The sequence below is a fragment of the Molossus molossus genome, unplaced genomic scaffold, assembly GCF_014108415.1.
Source record: "Molossus molossus isolate mMolMol1 unplaced genomic scaffold, mMolMol1.p scaffold_m16_p_23, whole genome shotgun sequence".
Taxonomy (NCBI): domain Eukaryota; kingdom Metazoa; phylum Chordata; class Mammalia; order Chiroptera; family Molossidae; genus Molossus; species Molossus molossus.
Window position 1 is genome coordinate 24,030,842 of NW_023425359.1, and position 18,958 is coordinate 24,049,799.

The 18,958-nt window shown below is 53.6% G+C and overlaps 1 protein-coding gene across 3 annotated transcripts in view; it reads left to right on the plus strand.

Moving 5' to 3' along the window:
- The window catches only part of NEK7 (NIMA related kinase 7), a 55,995-nt gene extending 39,175 nt beyond the window's left edge, over positions 1-16,820 (plus strand). Inside the window, exons 5-7 of one of the 3 annotated variants that reach the window (XM_036277412.1) lie at positions 3,077-3,171; positions 7,184-7,297; positions 14,072-14,204. In XM_036277412.1, coding sequence (XP_036133305.1) covers positions 3,077-3,171; positions 7,184-7,297; positions 14,072-14,182 — 320 coding nt within the window. In that variant the 3' untranslated portion in view covers positions 14,183-14,204. Of the gene's footprint in view, positions 1-3,076; positions 3,172-7,183; positions 7,298-14,071 lie in introns of all 3 variants that reach the window. The other 2 variants (XM_036277410.1, XM_036277411.1) reach the window with 2 other exon arrangements.
- The last annotated feature ends 2,138 nt before the right edge of the window (positions 16,821-18,958 follow it).

Here is an 18,958-nt window from a genome sequence, read left to right on the forward strand (position 1 = left end):
GGAGAGCTCATGGGATCTCAGACTCCTCCTCCTCCTCACCCTGCACCTCAGACGGAGGTGACAAGGAGAAGTTGGGCTTTTGCGGCTGGGTGAACCGTGACCAGAGTCCCTGACCTTCGGCTGGTTTCTTCCCGCTTCTCCTTTTTGAAAACCAGCCACAAGACAGCTCCCCAGCTCCGACCACACGGAACCCGCTCCGGGGGTCACTTCTTCTCGCCCAGACGGCTGCAGGGACGGCAGTGCTGAACCGGAAGCTAAACTGTTGAAAAGATTCCTGTGCAGCGTGTCCTGATGATATGAAAGTTACTGATTAATGTGGTCGTGTGGCCCATGGTAGCAGCCTGTGAGCAGACTTTTCCGTAATGAAATTTTTAAATATTTGAATAACTTTGTGTCATTTTAAAAGTGGTTAGATAGCATTTTCTGTTGTTGGCAATTTCCCCTTCAGATTAGCCTTCCTCTCTGTTTTGTTTTTGTTCTTTATAATATTGTTGTTTATTCCTCACTTTTACTCGTGTCAGGAGGTGAACATCACGTAAGCGTCTGCTGTGGGGACAGGTCCCCACTGTGGCTCCAGCCACGCGCTCTCGGGGGTGCATGTCCGCGCTCCCATCCACGCCCTGCGCGGCCGTGTCAATGTCCGACCTGTCACTCCACAGCCGGCCCCGCCCCTCCCTGTACAGCGGTTCAAAGGAGTCACCACAGTCTTGAGGCCACAGTCATAACAGACACAGCTGTCACGGACTTTAGGAAGAGCGTTTTATAGATGATGTGTTCATTACGTTTGAAGTGCGTGGAGCGGTCACTGCGTTGGAGGCATTTCGGGCGTCCTGGGCACACGGCCGCTCTGGCCCCTCTGCCAGGTGGAGAGGTGGGCGGGTCAGTTAGGTCGTGAGCCCCGGGCGGGCACAGGTGTCTCGGGAGCTCCTGAGAGGACAGCGGGAGCCCCCCAGGCCTGTGCGGCGGTGAATTTGGAATGTGTCCACTTAGTCATTGTGGTCATTGTGTGCAGGACACAAACTTTCTCCTCCTCACACCGTGACTCTGGGGAATGTGTCCATCACAGAGGTGAGCGGCACGCTCAGGTTTACGTTTTAATATATACCTGAGAGATACGGCATTTCACTCTGAAAAGAAAAGGCGCATATTTAGCATAAAGACTTTTTTTTTTTTTTTTTTTTTGCGCTGAGAAGAGTGGCGGGTGGCCTCCCTCAGCTCCCTGGCCGATTCCTGCCTGGTCCCTTTTCCACATTTGACGTTGAGTTGGGAGGAAATCCCAGTCTTCTCTGCTCCCGTCGCCGGCCGTCGGTGGCGTGCTCGGTTCTGCTGCGTCCGGGGGCGGTGCTGGCTGGCCCAGCCACGTGCTGGCGTTTGTCCCACCTGCGTCACCAGCCTGTCACGCCCAGACAGACCCGACGGCTACCGGGTGAACTGCCCTGGGCTCCGCGGAGCCTCTCCGCCCCTTCCTCACCCCAGTCAGCTGCCCGGTGTCCTGAAACCAGGGCTGTGCCCGCCGGTATCATCCCAACTCCCGCACGCGGCCCGGTGGGCGGGTGTGAGCATCTCCCGTCCTGGCCTCGCTTATGCCAAGTATGGGCGGAAGTGCCGGGACCCCAAAGCCACGGGCCTCGTGCCCCCTGTACCCAGCGACAGCACAGATTCTGCACACCCAGCTGTTCCCAGGTTCCTTGGCAAATTGATTTGTCCTCAGCAATTTATTTCTTCAAGTTTGTCTCCTTGATTTCCGGTCCAAGAGTCTGTGTTCTGTCTGCTTCTGTCGTCCCGTTTGCGTACCCTGTCCCTCGCGTCGCGGCCGGCACCAGCCCTTCCCTCCGTCGTTGGAAGAGCACTAAGGCGGCGCGTGAACTTGGCTTCCCGCACAGGCCGCGTTTCTTGCGAATGCGGGGTGTTCGACCCTTTCCTCCACAGCTGTGAGGTTGTCCCTTGGTTTCGGCTTTGGAAGCTGACTCTGCCTTTGAGGACGATGCTCGGGTTGTAAGGGTGCTGCCTGTCCCCGGACCCCGTGCAGTATGCGAGTTACTTCTCATTCAGGTTTGCAGTCAGTATCTGGGCGCTCTGGGCAGTTCCCAGAAAAAGGAGGGTGGATTTCTCTGTGCGTAGCAGTGTATTTTTGGTAGCTCTTGCTTCGAGCAACTAAAACTCCCAAATATTGTCCTCAACCTTTGATTTTCTCTTTGGCAAAAAAAGCCTCAGGCTAACAATGATGGCGAAATAGCCTTCCAAGGTTGAACTGTAATGCATTCACTTTGAGAGTCACTTCAATGTGTTTACCCTTCCAAATGGAATGTATGTGCCTTTGTTTAGTGTTAAATGTGTAATCAATATTTATTTATTAACCGTTGTGATGCCAGCATTATTAAAGATGGCCACAGGACAGAGAAAAGGCTCCCACATCCCAACACAGACAAAACCAGACCTCAGCCAGGGCCGCCTGTCTGAGGAGGGCTGCCTTGTGGTGCAGACTTACCGTCTGCAGAGACTTCAGTGACCTGCACAGGTTACTCTGACCCTTTGATGTGCAAGAGGCTGTTACATTCTTTCCAGAGGAGGAAGGAGTGAGGCAGGGAGCTGATAGAATGTGTCATTGTAAGAGTTACATTGTGTTCTAAAGGATGTTTCTATAAAAGTTAATGAGTGTGGTTTATTTATCCATACTCTACTAAATGGGTAGATTGTAACAGTTAACTAAATTATTATATTATTGTGTTTATTTGGTGCATGCAAGCAAAATTTTTTTTAAATTAAATTAAGTGAATGTGAATCACTTACCTAGGTTTTCTTGTTAGAATTCCTCTTTTTCCTCCACTATGTTCCCCTGATTCTCCTTGGACTGCTGACCGACCACGCCTTTGTAGTGTAGGGTCATTTCTAATGCGCCGTTTACAGGCCGGTGAGTATGGGGAAGTGGCAACGTTCTGAGGATTCTGGAAAACAATTTCCTGATCATAGCGCATGATCTTGGTGACATTTTTAATGCACAGTTTTGTGTGTAATTTCCTACAGTGGCCGCATCTCCATCTTTACCCCCTCTTGTTCCATTTGGTCTGTTTTGCAGTGGGTACACCTTATTACATGTCTCCAGAGCGAATACATGAAAATGGGTACAACTTCAAATCTGACATCTGGTCACTCGGCTGTCTCCTGTACGAGGTAGGTCATGTCGATGCTCCTGTGTCCACGCGTTCTGATGACTGTGACGCGTGTCCTCTCTCCTCATAGGACGCACTCATTTTCTCCTGGGTGATATTAAGAATTAATGTTTTAATTGTGAAGAGCTAGTCCATTGGCTTAATAATTGCTTTTCTAATGGAATTTAGTGATCTGCATTCCTGCACATTTACTTCCTCTAATATATTTTATTTTATATATTTTTTTATTAATTATCTTTTGTTACATATGTTTCTCCTTTTCCCCCCACTGAGTCTCTAATATATTTTAAAATTATTTCCCTTTTGATGAGAATTTTATATTTAAAAAATATTTTATGTTCATATGTCTTCCGCATATCGTATTTATGAACATATACATTTGGACATCTGTGAGAAAACTTGCTCACCCCCGCGCGGTGGGAAGGCGAGGACTGGATTCACGACAGCAAGGCGCGGTGGAGACCTTGACCGCGGCGTGGTTTCACATGGAGTGGCCGGGCTGTAAGGCTAGTTTGCCAGCCGACCGTTCTAGGGCGTCACCTGCTTTCATTCCCACGAGGAACAATTTGTGTTGGTCAAGCTCGGTGAGACACCCTCGCCTGCTTCACTGTGGATAATTTACCACAGGGACGTGGGATCGTGTCTGCAGGTCCTCCGGAGACGTTGCAGACTCGCGTGTGACGAGCCCGCTCACCCCCGCTGCAGAGCAGCGGCACCAGCCAGGGCCGCTGGTGACGGCGGTCGTTTTCTTTTTTAACTGAAGGGTAGTCTTCCTGGGAATAAAGGCTTTGAGTCAAAGCTGTTATTTTAAAATTAGTCTACATTTAAGTAATTTTTAAAAATTAAATGAAATGAAGGAAGATAATACATAGAATCACCCTCCTTTTTTAATGTATACAAAGAAAATCTAAGTGGATACGTAGAAACCAGTGTGTCTCTTACTCTGTATTGTATCTCTTGCCTCTTAAATGAAATCCATAATGCGGTCACCTGTTCTAATTGTTCCACCAGTACTTGGAAGTGGAGCATAAGAAGGTTGTTTTTAAATGTGTCATGATCTTTAGTTGTTATTTTACTGATGGCATTTCACATTTTCAAATTTTAAGAGATTTTTTTATTTTGTTCTCCCCACTTAAATGACTCATGATACCTTGAAAAGAAAGGATTTTTAAATGTTCTTAAGTTATATCCTTAGGATAAATTTTATTAATGCAAAATTATGAATCAGTGATATAACAAATATTTTTATATATGCATATGAGATTACTTTATACTTTGTTTTATTTTGTTAATAATTTGGTACAATGTTCAAAAGAACTGATTTCATTAGATGAAGTAACTATAATGTTTAAAAGTCACTATACATTTAGAAACATTTAATGCGTGTTCAGGTCTTAGATTGCTTCAGGCCGTAGTCTGCTATTATTAAAGCAAGAGTTTTCTTTCAAACATCTAAAATAAATAGCAAAGTGGATTCCACCGATGAGATTAAATGCAGCAACGAAAAAGGAAAAGTTTGAAGTTGTAAGTGTCCGTTGGGAAGTTTGCGTCTGTCTTTAGGACCAGCAGACTCTCGTGTCAAATCTGAAATAATTCTGCACGTTCTGAACTGCCTTAGGGTCAGGCAGTACTCCCACAAATGTGTCCCCAAAATGGTCACCCCAGTAAAAATGGTTTCTGGGGCCACTCCTACGCCCATGAGTTTTAAGGGTTGTGGGTGATTTGAATTCAAGTATTTGTCTAGCTAACATTAATTTTCATTTTGGTGCATTTTCTCTATTCCTGCACACGAGTCCTTTGGAAGAGCCAGGACTTTTCCAAAGATTTAATTTATGTTTATGTGGCTCCCGCTTCCAGTCAGGGTTTAATATCACGTTGCTAAGATGCGCAGTACCCGAGCTGTAGACATGGGCGCGAGGTCACGTAGCTGTTTTAAATCGCATCCCCCTAAGAGTCTACACTGGAGAAGTCGGGAGCCTTTCTTGAAAATGTATTTGAAACTCAGAAAATTAGACTTTCAAATATTCCTGAAACCTCAAAAAAAAAGAAAGAAAGAAAGAAAAGAAAAAGAAAAAAGCCATCTAGCAGCCCTGTTTTAATTGATATGCAATAAAGTAGACTCTACTAATTAAAACCGAGGCGCTGCGTTTCTGCTACACGGCCCTTTACACGGAAAAGTGGGTTTTACACGTTTCCTTATTGTTCGGCTCAGCAACCGCATCTTCCAGGGTTGTAGGTTGGTGGCTTGCAGTTCAGAAAGAGAGGGAGCTGCCACCAGCCCCGAAGACAGACAGTGGGCTTTGGTCCCTCCGACGCCCCGAGAATACTAATGAGGCAAGTCAGACCCTGGAGGTCAGGGAGCAAGTCAATCATCCCGCGACCGTCTCAGTGTGGAGGATCAAATTAGCCTGAAAAATCTCAGCTGCCGGAGGAGAGGCGAGCAGCTGCCAGGGCAGCCCGAGCGCACTAATGAGCCAGATGAATAGTGCAGGGGCTGGAAAATAAAAACAGGACAGTTGACATTTTTCATCTGTCAAAGCAGGAGATGCATGAAAATATACTATTCCTGTTTAACTCCTTAGGGGACATTCTGCTTTTTTTTTTTTTTTCACACTCTGCAGTGTTGAGACACAGTCCTGGGGTGAGCTCCTCGCACAGGATAATGAATTCCGGGACACTCACGGAGGGGTCCCCCAACATGGGCACAGCCATTCACACACAGCCGGTTCTGTGACACTCTGATGCACCCTGGCGTGTCCCTGCATTTTGAACAACAACACAATACCCGTGATTGTGGTTGGAGGTCCTCTTTTAGAGATGTCCTCCCGATGGGGTGTTTCTGCGCTTGGGGACGGTCGGGTTTTTACCCCCTCTTCCCCCGGAGCAGCTGTCCCCGGGGTGGCTCCCCAGGGCTGTGTGCGCTGGACGTGAGGTGCAGGCCAGGCCGATCCCGTCGGATGGCTTTATGTGCAGGCTGGCGCCTGCTCGGCGAGGTGGCGAAGGGGTTAACGCTGTGCGTTCAGCACCAGCAGACAGGTAGGGGCCGTTCTCAGCGCGCCCTGTCCCCCTGACGCTCGCTGAGTAGCGCAGCATGGGCAGCCGTGTTCCACACACACTGCGCCTGTCTGGGGAATGTACACATTGTCCTCCCAAAATCAAACTTATTAGCACATGCAGAAAAGGGTGACTGACTTCGGGCAGCCTCCCACCCCGCACCGCGTGCTCGCCGCGCTCCGGAGGCCTGAAGGCCTGAGCGGCCGCGCACGGCGAACCGAGCCTCGGCGCGTGGCCCGCGGGCTCCTCCCGGCTGGGGACAGCCCGGCTGGACACCAGTTTGGATCCAGTACTGTCTTTCCAAAGTGTTCATTCTTTGGCTCTTTTACTTATTTTTCCCCGACATTAGAAGTCTCATTCGGAGCCTCGGAGGAGCGTCTCTGAGTCACAGAGCATTTGGACATATTTAGTGTTTTGGGAGACGTGACCGGAAGGGAAGAATGTCCAAGTCGCTGTGAACGACTTGGGGATGAGGAATCAGAGCAGGTGGAGACCTCTTTTCCTAGAGGAACTGTTCCCAAGACAAAGGCAGTGCATGCTGTCCCCAAACCACTGCTGGGTCGCAGCCCAGCGTCAACTTCGGTCTGGTCACATTTCGGCCGTTACGTGTTTGATCTGGACCAGCGGTGTCTGCTTAGTCCTGAGACAGCACTAGTTGCTTTTATGGCAACTAGTTACAAAGAGTTTTAAGTTACTTTATGTGCTTTTTCAAAATACTGTTTTACGTTGCATACGTATATAAATACATGCTAACCAGCTCTCCCTTTTAGGGAATTTTAAGTGTTAAAAAACTGAAGTGAGACTATTAGAAGTTACTAAATAATGACCCGAAAGGGGTGTTCAGAAGACCGCAGGGCCAGGCGCGGCACGGAAGTGCTATGACCGTCCGCGCCGGGCGCTGCTGGGGCGCCCTCCGTGGCACCTGTGACTACAGCAGTCTCACTGGGAGCCTTTTGCAGATGGCCGCGCTGCAGAGCCCCTTCTACGGCGACAAGATGAACCTCTACTCGCTGTGCAAGAAGATCGAGCAGTGTGACTACCCGCCTCTGCCTTCGGACCACTATTCGGAGGAAGTAAGTCGCCCTCAGCCCGTGTGTCCCGCCTGCCAGCATTTGCATTTCACTAGGAAATGTGTCTTTACCCCGAAGTCCGAACGGCTTCGAGTCCGGGTGCCACTTCCTGTTCTAATTTCATTCCCCCGGAGACTCACCGCTTAAGGGATGGCTCTGCAGTTCGTGAACAGAGGGTGTCGACTGGGCCGCTTGTGGTGCGACAGAAGACACCAGGCACAGGCTGTCTGTGTGTCCGGCAGGCCCTCGTCCTGGAGCAGCTCCTCCTCCTCAGTCTCAGAACAGCAGACAGCTAGAACTTTCTTTTTTGGCAGAACTCCTCTCTTGTTCGTGTTTCCCAAAAACTGAAGCACGTGTCTCTTAGCTCCATGTTCCTCTGCCCCATGTGATCAGCTCCGCCCTCCCTCTCTCGACAGTCCCGTCCTGTCCACCCCTCCCTGCACACTGTTTCCCGTGGGGACGGGCCTCAAGCTATCGCTGCAGACACGGTAAAAGTATACCGGGTAGGACTGAACATTGTGGGAGACCTGCCCTTCTTAGGTCCTGGGTCTGGATCCGTGCTGCTTGGGTAACCTGTTGAAATGAATAGGTTTGCCTCTACCCGAAAGCTCCCGTTTTAGCCTAATACATCATGATTTTACCAGATAGGTCCTGGTTTTACCAGCTGCATCATTATTTTACCAATCACGTCATGGCTTCACCAGCCGGGTGGTGCCGTACCAGCCGCACCGCGGATCTGTGAGCTCAGAAGGGTCTGAGCAGATGAGTGTGTCTCAGGTCACCCCGTGTGTTCACACACGTCTTTGGGGAGCTCAGGGAGATCGGCCCAGAGGACACAGTCTCTGGTTGGGACAGCTCCCTTCTCACAGCAACAGAGTTCTGTTCGCCCAAGGAGAACGGAAGGGGCGGAGGAAGACAGTGAAACAATTATAATGCTCACGTAGTGGCGGTCTGGTCGCTGTATTTTGGAATGAAGAACAGTTCATTTTCGCTTTGTGTTTATAGAAGGAAAATGGAGCTGGTGTGGCTTGAGTAGCAGATCTCTCTGCAGAATTGTTACATGTGCCGCACGTGGGGTCCTAGGGTGTGGTGAGTCCCTCTCTTCCTAGCAGTTTGGTGTGATGTCGACGGCGCACAGCGTGTTTCGTAGCGTTGGTGTCCAGGTAACTAGAGTGACCCCTTTCCGGGCAGTGATGCCAGTTCAGAAGTATCCTCTGTATCTGATGTGCTGCTGTTACGCGAGCCATTTTTAATGACCACTCTGGGTACGGAACGTAAACAGCCTCTCACGGAAGCGCGCCCCGCTCGCCCGGAACGCAGGCGGGTGCGCGGCGACGCAGCGCGCAGGAATGTCAGCGCTGGACCTTTGTTGTATCATTCATGCTGCCTCTCCCCCAGCATGAATATTTCACGCATGTGCATCCTCGCCGGCGCCCTGACTAATTTCAGACTGTCTGCATTTGCATCTCACATGGCGGCTGATTAGGCGAGGCCGTCCGCGTGAGGCCCAGCAGGCGGTTGCCATGGTGACCTCCAGCAGGATTTTAATGACGATGCCACTGGTGTGTGGTTGAAGTCGGCCTGCCTGCAGGGCTGCCTCTCCGCAGCTAAGTGTGAAGTCGGAGCTGGGATTCTCAGCCCAGGGGCAGCTATCAAAGTCTGGCCAGGCCGCAGGTCTCCGCGTTGGGAGAGGAAAACAGCTTCACTCTTTACCAGGTTCGAAAAGAGATGAAGCAGAGCTTTTCCCAGAAAGACAGCCGGTTCCTCCCGCCGGTGAAATGTGCTGTTGTGCCGAGTAAAACAGAAAGCTGCGGTCTGCAGAGGAAGATGGGCGCTGCCCACGGAGGAAGGAGCCGGCGAGACGCAGCCGGACGGCCTCCTTCGGAGGACAGGGAGGCAGGAGAGTCCTCGCGCCCTGACGTGCAGATGCGCTGATGCATGTTCTCTGTCCCTAAGTAGGAGCCCTGTTTGTAGATAGTTACTCAGAGTTTATGGGCGGAGGAGACCCAACCCGAGTCACGCTGCCAGGCCTCACGGTGTCTCCACATCCCCACTCTTAGGTCGCTTGAAAGTCCAGTGGGGCCCTGGCCAGTTTGGCTCAGCGGTTAGAGCGTCGGCCTGCGGTCCGGAGAGACCCGGGTTCGGTTCCCGCTAAGGGCATGTACCTCGGTTGCAGTTTGTCCCCAGCCCTGGTTGGTCGCGTGGGTGGCAGCCACTCGATGTGTCCCTTCACGTCGATGTTTCCCTCTCTCTCTCCCTTCCTCTCTCTCCCTCCCGCTCTACCTGAACAAAAAATGGAAAAATGTCCTCGGGTGAGGATAAAAAAAAAAAAAGAAAAGTCCAGTGGGGTTGAGTCTTCTCGCAACGTACAGGAAGCGATGAAGGCGAAGTACAAAGTGTTTCAACTAGACTTTCCGTCAGAAGACCAACTGGTGGAATGTCAGTGTCATAGCCGCCCTGGTAGCCGGCTCCGTAGCGTCCCTAACCCGCCCGTGGGGAGTCTGCTGGGGGTGCGGCGGGTTCCCGGGATTCTGTGGGCGCCGTCCTTTCTGAACCTTCCTCGTTCTGTAGCAGGCCAGCTCGCTCTCTAAAGCAAAGCTTGGGCGCCGTCTCCTCCCCGAGGTGGTGCTGCCCACGGCCCCCTTCCTGTGCCCGCTCCCCCTCCAGCCTGCTGGACCCACTCCGAGAGGGCACCGCTCCCCACCTGTGGGTCTCCAGGGCCCACTGGGAAAGCTCAGTGAGGGGAGAGGCAGGGGAGGGACGGAGAGGAAGCAGGCGGGGAAGGATGGACGAGCCGGCCAGTGACGGCCGAGGAGCCGGGAGGAGTCTCTCCGAAGGACTTTCCAGCTGGGGAGGCAGAGGTGGCTCGGAAGCCAGGCTGGCGATCACAGTTTCTGTCACTGTTTTCCTGCCATCTGCTTTTTTGTTTGTTTTTTCTTCATTCTTCTAAGCAAGCAGCGTTATTTCTGGAACATCCGGTGTTCATTTACCGGGAAATAAGAAAAATGCTTGTTTTTCTCTGTTTCAGTATTGAATTTTCTCTGCAAGACCTTGGACAGGTTATCAACACTGTACGTTTTACTGTTGTTCACTAAATGATCTCATGATGCTCTTAAGCTAAAAATAGTGACCAGTGATATTGGCAGTTATGTAGACAGTGTGAAGTGTCTGGCTAGGCTGAGTTAGTTCTTTTTAACCAACGTATTTTATTGAAAATCTGAGCGTGAACCTCATGCGGATTGTAGATTTTGTCTGGCTAAATCCTTTTTACTTATCATTAAACGTTCCTTGTTTAAATGGAGAAGACAGAGGAGGGTCATAGGGTGCCCAGCTTTCTCGTTTGCAGCAGAAGGGTCTGGAAGAGGCTGGGAGCGGAAGTCGCGCGGGTAGACGAAGAAGGAGGTGGCGGAGGGATGGCCGCTGGTCTGGGCGGAGACACCAGCGCGGGGAGAAAGCCGCGGGTCTGAGCAGCTGGGTCTGGTCTGGGTGAGAAGAGGGGGCGCCTCAGGCTCAGTGAGCTGACCGCGGGGCCTGGACAGGGGTGCCCTCGCCCGCCGAGCCCGAGGGAGGCGCTTCCTGGTGCCGCAGCGACGTCCAGGCGGGTAGGGGTGAGGACGACGTCCGTCACGGGACAGTGTCCATCCGTGGGACGGTCTTGGTGGTTCTCTGCTGCTGATGGTTCTGGAGACTTCCCTGAAGGACAGGGAAACGCTGAGTGAGAGCTTTAGAAAGTGCCGCCGACGTTCTAACCCAACATTCGTGAACGGTGTCGGTTTAATTCGGAATATTCTTAAGGAAGCTTTGTAAGCGAGTTGTGTACACAGCACAGGGCCCCTCAAAAAGCTGCTTCATGTAAACAAGGAAACAGCAACATAGAAATCATCGGGTGCGGCCTCTCGCATACTTGGGAGTTGAAGTAAGTTGATCAACGCTTTTTATTCATCAAGCAGCCTAGAGAGTTGCATCTGTGGTTGCTGGTCTTCACTGACTGGAACGGGCCTGGATGAGTTCCCTGGAGTCCATGCGGGGCTGAGCCGGCGGACACCTGCACGTCCCTAACACTCTGCCCCAAGAATGTGTACACGAGGGCGTCCCCGTATCCGGCACAAAGTATGTCTGGAGGTAAATGTGTCCCCACCCACATTTTGTAGTCCTCCTAATTACGCAACAAAAGCCAAGTGAGATGAGAATACTTTGAGATGTAGGAAGAGTCACATACTGAATCCAGTGCTCACCTGTGCCATGTATTAAACTTCGCTCAGCACGGTGTTTCCTCCAACACGGTTGGCAGCGTTGCTTTCCTCCCTCAAGTGCTTCCGGACGTTGCACGTTCTCATCACTGTGGTGTCCGCCACCACCTTGCTTCAGGTCGCCACGTGAGATCGGATCTTTAAGCTTCGGGTGTTTCATGTTCGTTTCAAAGTATCATCGAGCAGGACCCCTGCTCACTTATGCTTCTGGGGGGACACTGGGGACTTGCTCCTCGAAGACACGGGTCAGACAGTGTCCCGTGTGCCACGGACCCTGCGGGACCTGTGACGTCCGTGGATTCGCCCAGTTTTCAGCCGTGGTGTAGGCGTGACGTCACCTTCCTTTGGGAAACCCCCCCCCGTCAGCCACTGGTGACACGTGTGGAGGCGGACACGGCCCTCGTGTCGCACAAGCTCCGAAGCCCCCGAACAGGCTGTGTTCGCGTGTTAGACCCACTCCGGGTGCTCATGTCCTGGACTCGGGGAGATGGGGCCCATCTGAGAGGCTGAGTCCCTGGTCTCCCAGGGCGGGGGTGGGGGTGGGGGAGAAGCTGTGCCGACCGCCCGTCCTTCTTACTCCACTGAGACTTGTGTTAGTGACCGGAGGCTGGGCTGTCACCGCCCGTGGGCGACGGACTGGACGGTGATGGGCTGGGCCCGTGACGACGCGACGCTCCTTTGCAGTGCTTCTGTGCCAGCCTGTGTGCGCTGGTATCTGTACAAATACACGGACCAGAATATAGGAGTATTTTTTCACTTTATTGACAAGTATTCTTTAATTTCCATGTGACTTACGATTTCATAATCCTCTGGACACGTTATAAATAATTCACTTTATTTTTGCTTTACATGCAAAAACAAATGTTTCTGTGCCGCTTTTTAAACTTTTCCTTCGGCGTCTGAACCGAACAGCTTTGCTCTGATTCTGTGATAAAGGCTTTCACAGCCGGACCTTACCCCTGCCGCCTTCCCACCTGTTCTGTGAAAGCCGAGCTCCAACCACAGCAGAGCGCCGTCTGCAGGACGTGAGGTGGTGCGGACCAGACGCAGTTTTGAGAGACCCTGACCCATGAACTAAAAGCCAAGCTCAGTGTGGCCCCATCGGGAGCGGCCCCGCAGCGGGACGGCCGCAGTGTGCCAGGCCCAGCCTGCGGCCCAGCCTGGGGGTGGGCCTGTGACCTCCGTGCCGGCCCGCCCTCGCCCCTGGAAGCTCCCCCACCTCCGGCCGGCCTGCCCCCAGACAGCCCCCCTCCGGGTCAGACTGAGCAGGCAGGCCCGAGCGCCAGACTCCGTCCGTCTGCTTGTCGGGGCGCTGGGATCTTGGGTTCCCTGTCCAATTGGCTGAAGGAACACAGACAGGTCAGGTGGCCCCTGACCAGGCCGAGGCCTCTCGCCCTCATGTTCTCCGGCTGGAAGGTGCCGGCTCCCGGCCCCCTTCCCTCGGGTCACTTTACGAAGGCCTGTGCTGCTGTCCCTGCCCTGCTGCAGGAGCACAGGGGACCTGCCCTCTCCGTGCTGCCGCCGCCGCTGCCCTGTCCAGCCCGCGGGTGGGTGGACGAGCCGCTCAGGGTCATGCTGGTGAAGTGCCACGAACCCCGTTTAGGCCGCCGGCTCCCACCGCCCTGCGGGGAGGTGGAGACACCCCCAGAGACACGAGTCCCTAGGGCGGCCCAGAGTGCAGAGCCAGGCAGGTTCCCTCCTCGCCCCGCCCCAGACCCTCCCTTGCCCGCCCCCCCCCACCAGTTTCAGGGGGACGTTTCTCAGGCATTAGTCTTCTCCATGGCACACGCACAGGTCGCCCCACAAACCTCACCACCACCAGTTTCCTCGGGATGGGTTTTTTATGGTAGAAACGAATGACGGAGAAATCAGCAATTTGATCATTTAACAGGTGCTAGTACACTGGCCAGGAAGGGTCAGTCCAAGTTCTGGGAAGACCTAGCGTATCCCGGAGACCTGCTCACGAGGAAAAGGTCTGGCTCCTGCTGTGGACACACCTGTGTGCAAATTCAGTCCCGTGGGTGCCGGGCTGATGAGGTCACGTCTGATACACAGTCTGTGCATCGCGTTGTGTGCCCGCCACCCCGGGTCAAGTCTCCCAGCACATGTGTTTGACCCCCTTTGCCCTTTACTCCCCCTCCCCTCGGTAACCCCCACACTGTTGTCTGTGTCTGTGAGTTGTCGGTTGCTGTTTGGTTCCTCTGTTGTTTTCAGTTCTCTGTCCCACGTGAGTGAAATCAGATGGTTCTTGACTTTCTGTCCGACGACTTCGCTTAGCATGTCTTCTGAGTCCAGCCCTGCAGTTAGCCAGGGCAGTGTCTCGGGTGGGAAAGACCCCTGCTGGTCATGAATGCTCACCAGCGAGCGAGTCCCCAGAATACTCACCGTGGTGACGTCGCCGTCACGTGTGTTCTGGTCCGGTGCATACTGAGCCGGAGAGGCCCCCGTGCACCTGGCTGCCCAGGGCCTGCGCCCCTGCGCCCGAGGCCGGGGGTGTCTGCAGCGCCACCCGTTTCTGTCTCCGCAGCTACGGCAGCTGGTGAACGTGTGCATCAACCCGGACCCGGAGAAGCGGCCGGATGTCACCTACGTGTACGACGTGGCCAAGAGGGTGCACGCCAGCACCGCCAGCGCCTGAGCCCAGGGGCGTGGGCCCGCCGTAGGCCCCAGTGCTGTGCGCAGACCACACCCCGGCTCCGTCTGGGGTGAGATGGACACGTCAGAGCTCCCGCTTCGAACCCTTAACCAGTTTTCAGATGAGCTTCATGCTGTCCCGATCGGGGTCGCCTTCTCGCAAACCCAAGGACTCTGGGGATCACGTCGCGTGTTAGGACAGGAAGTGGACGTGATGGTCTTTCGTGGCTAAAGGTTTGAGACTTCACGGGCGTTTTCTGCTGATACGTTGTGTTCAGATCGACTCTCAGTGCCAAACAGTGTCGGTGTCCCCGGCGCTCATCAGGACAGACGGACGCCCGGGCGAGGGGTCGGAGCGGACGGGTGTGCGCGGACCTTTGAGGCGAACACAGTTGTGAACGTCTGTGCTTGTTTGATTTTTAAAAGTTTGAAGTAGGCGTTTTAGTTCTTAGCATTGTAGCTTCCCAACATGATTCTTAAGAGAACCTTCGACATAAACTATTTGAGAAGCATTTAAAATCCTTCGTTTAAACATTCAAAATGCAACTCTTAAATGTGAACACATTGGGGGACGAGATGTGAGTCAGACACTGAAGAGGTTTCGCTTTGTTGTCCAATCTCTGATATTCTCTCAGCATTAAAATGGTATAAATGAACCCATTTAAGAAGTGGTTAAGGATCTGTGTGGCTGTCGTGACGGTCATTTTGAAGGTTGCACATTACCCAAGGCTTCTTTGTGTTTTATTATTGTTTGTACATTTGAAAAATATCCTTTAAATAATCCTGCAGTACTTTATTTCCACTTCTTTGTCCATTTACATGCCCCTCGTAACTGTACACTGTGTGAGCATGTGTTCTTATCCAGCCCAACTGAAGTTCTGATCGGTCCTCTTCAGAACCCTTTTATATTCTTCCCGTAACTTTCTTATTTATATTCTATGTACCTGTTACCCACGGATGTTTCGGATTTCCTGACAACAGTAAGCCTTCGACAGTGTTTGGGGTCCCCACTGTCTCCGCGGTGGAGGGCAGTTCGCCTGAGCCCCTCCCACGGGCCGCCCGCTGCCGTGCGGCGTGTTGCTGCGCAGGGCGGGTGTGCCGCACCCGGGGCGTCGCTCCAGTGCGGTTCAGTCTCCAGGTTGTGATCTCAGAATAAGTGTGAAGGGGTGGAAGCTGACGTGGCCGTGGCCAGAGTTCTGACGAGGTGAGCATTTCTGTGGAGAAGCTAAGTACGTGCTGCCGTGGACGGAGTGGACAGACGGCGGCTTCTGAGGAAGGAGGCGGCAGAGTCTCGTGGCTGCCACGGGAGATGTCCTCTCCCCGAGTGTCCACGTGGGAGTGGCGACCGGTTCCTCACAGAACTGAGGCCACGGGCCAGAGTCACCGTTGAGGACGCTGTCCCACCCTGCCAAGGTGACGCCTCGTCTCTGGAGAACACCTCCCTTCAGCCGGTGCAACTGCTGGTTTTGTTTTTTTCATGTAAGTATTTTTCTTACAATCATTTGAATCCACGCAAGTCATCTGTTAACGTAAAACAGGTATAAAGGACACAGAAGTATAAAGTCTTCCTTTCCCCCAAACCGAACCGGAGCCGGTGTCCTCCGGTGGGGCCTGAGGGCTCTGTCTTGGGGTAGGCTCCGAAAGCCCGGCGGCCCTGTGTCCTGGGCTGGAGCCTGTCCTGCTCAGGTCCCGGGACTCACAAATCGCACGGTCACTTGGCGTCCGTAGGCCTGTCTCCAGAAGGGGAGCAGGCTGCTTTGTTGCCCACAAACAGCCTGTCATGTAACGTGGTCGAGGTGAAGTGTTCTTCACTTGGGATGGATACGCTCCTTTTTCTTGCAATCTTTAAAAAATTTGTGGATCTTAAATTCACTGGCTCGGCCCCCTCACGGAGACTTGTAGGCAAAGGTGGGAGCTGTTCCCCGGGGGCTCTGCCGGAAGGCACCGGTGGCGGAGACGGGGCGGTCAAGGGAATGCAGCCTTACTCTCCACTGGTGGAAACTGTCATGTTCATACTGTCTCCTGAAGAAACCACTGTGTAAAAAACAAATTTTAATTTTGACTGGGATCATGTCAAAGAATTATGAAGGTGATTAGAAGTTTTAATTGTTATCACACATAAAATGTTGTCTTTATATATTTCTGTTTATAAGTGAATTTTGTATTAAGGAAAACATTTGGATTGATTTGAGGAACAATAAAATGAAAGGTACGTCTGATTCTAACCCTTATTTAGACACGGGAGCCAGCCCCCCGGGGCAGAGGCGGGTGGCGTTGTCCTGTGTGCGGGGCCCAGGGGCGGAGGCTGCGGCGTCCCTGTGGGAACAGGCACAGCGAGTGTGGGCACGTGGGGGGTCCTCCCCCGTGTCAGTGTACTCCCCGTGTTGCTGTTGACACGTACACGGTATTTATTTTAACCGAACCTTCTTCATATGAAATGTTCTTTTCCCTTGAAGATGAATGTATCATGTTCATAACCCGCGAGCGCGTACTGACCCCGCCCCCTGTCCGAACAGCACTGTGCACAGACGCCTCCTGTGACCGCTTTCGTTGTACGCTTCGAATGCACACACTGAGGAACCGGATGTTAGCTTTGAGAATTGTATAATATCCTAATATAAATAAAAATATGAAATTAAACAAGCACAATAAACTTTTTACGTATTTGTGATGTTTTCCCCTAACGTCTACCATTATTTATTTTACTGAATATCCATCCTACTTACAAAAATAGCTCTTGCTCACTTCATCACTATTGCTTTGGAGACACCCAAGATTGACCCCGTCCAGGGTGACCACCGTCCACCCCATCCAGGTGACCACCATCCTCCCCGTCCAGGGTGACCACCATCCACCCCGTCCAGGGTGACCACCATCCTCCCCATCCAGGGGGACCACCATCCTCCCCGTCCAGGGGGACCACCATCCTCCCCGTTCAGGGGGACCACCATCCACCCCGTCCAGGGGGACCACCATCCACCCCGTCCAGGGGGACCACCATCCTCCCCGTCCAGGGGGACCACCATCCTCCCCGTCCAGGGGGACCACCATCCTCCCCGTCCAGGGGACCACCATCCACCCCATCCAGGGTGACCATTATCCAGGTGTCCACCATCCACCCCATCCAGGGTGACCACCATCCACCCCATTCAGGGGGACCACCATCCTCCCTGTCCAGGTGACCACCATCCACCCCATCCAGGGTGACCACCATCCACCCCATTCAGGGGGACCACCATCCTCCCTGTCCAGGTGACCACCATCCACCCCATCCAGGTGACCACCATCCACCCCGTCCAGGGTGACCACCATCCTCCCCATCCAGGTGACCACCATCCACCCCGTCCAGGGTGACCACCATCGACCCCGTCCAGGGGGACCACCATCCACCCCATCCAGGGGGACCACCATCCTCCCCGTCCAGGGTGACCACCATCCTCCCCTTCCAGGGGGACCACCATCCTCCCCATCCAGGGGGACCACCATCCTCCCCGTCCAGGGGGACCACCATCCTCCCCGTTCAGGGGGACCACCATCCACCCCGTCCAGGGGGACCACCATCCACCCCGTCCAGGGGGACCACCATCCTCCCCGTCCAGGGGGACCACCATCCTCCCCGTCCAGGGGACCACCATCCACCCCGTCCAGGGGGACCACCATCCTCCCCGTCCAGGGGACCACCATCCACCCCGTCCAGGGGGACCACCATCCTCCCCGTCCAGGGGGACCACCATCCTCCCCGTCCAGGGGACCACCATCCACCCCGTCCAGGGTGACCATTATCCAGGTGTCCACCATCCACCCCATTCAGGGGGACCACCATCCTCCCTGTCCAGGTGACCACCATCCTCCCTGTCCAGGTGACCACCATCCACCCCATCCAGGGTGACCACCATCCACCCCATTCAGGGGGACCACCATCCTCCCTGTCCAGGTGACCACCATCCACCCCATCCAGGGTGACCACCATCCACCCCATTCAGGGGGACCACCATCCTCCCTGTCCAGGTGACCACCATCCTCCCCATCCAGGTGACCACCATCCACCCCGTCCAGGGTGACCACCATCCTCCCCATCCAGGTGACCACCATCCACCCCGTCCAGGGGACCATGGGCTCTGGCCGGCCCGGGAGGTGGCTCTTGCACACGCATTACACTAGAGCACACCCTCACATGTCCCCTTCAGTACGTCCTCTTCCTTGACTGGGAAACGTTCTCTCAAATTATAAAAAGCCTAAAATGTAGGCGACAAATTGCTGTCTCTATAGTGTGCGGCCGACGACATTGCCGGCAGGTTGAAGGTCCTTTCACGTAAGAGCAGGTCGTGGCTGTGCCTGGGGATGTCGAGGTCCTAAGACCTTCACGGGCGACACCTGCCGGGCCGACGGTGGAGGGGTGCAGGGGCCTCACTCTGCAGGGTCCCCTCCAGACGTGGGCAAGAGCTGATGTCCTAGCCTGTGACTCCGTGAACGGCTTTAGGCTCAAGGTGCTGGACTAGCTACACATTTTTTTCAAATGTATGTTTGTTAAATAGAAAAGTCACTCCCCGGAATGTGTGCTGAGATGTGATGATTTTTTCAAATCAAGTCAATGAGCCCGGCTGGTGTGGCTCAGTGGTTGAGCGTCGACCCTGCACCAAGAGGTCGCTGGTTCGATTCCCGGTCGGGGCACGTGCCCAGGTTGTGGGTCCGATCCCCAGTGGGGGGCGTGCAGGAGGCGGCCAGTCGATGTTCTCTCTCATCCATGTTTCTATCTGTTTCTCTGTCTCCCTTCCTCTCT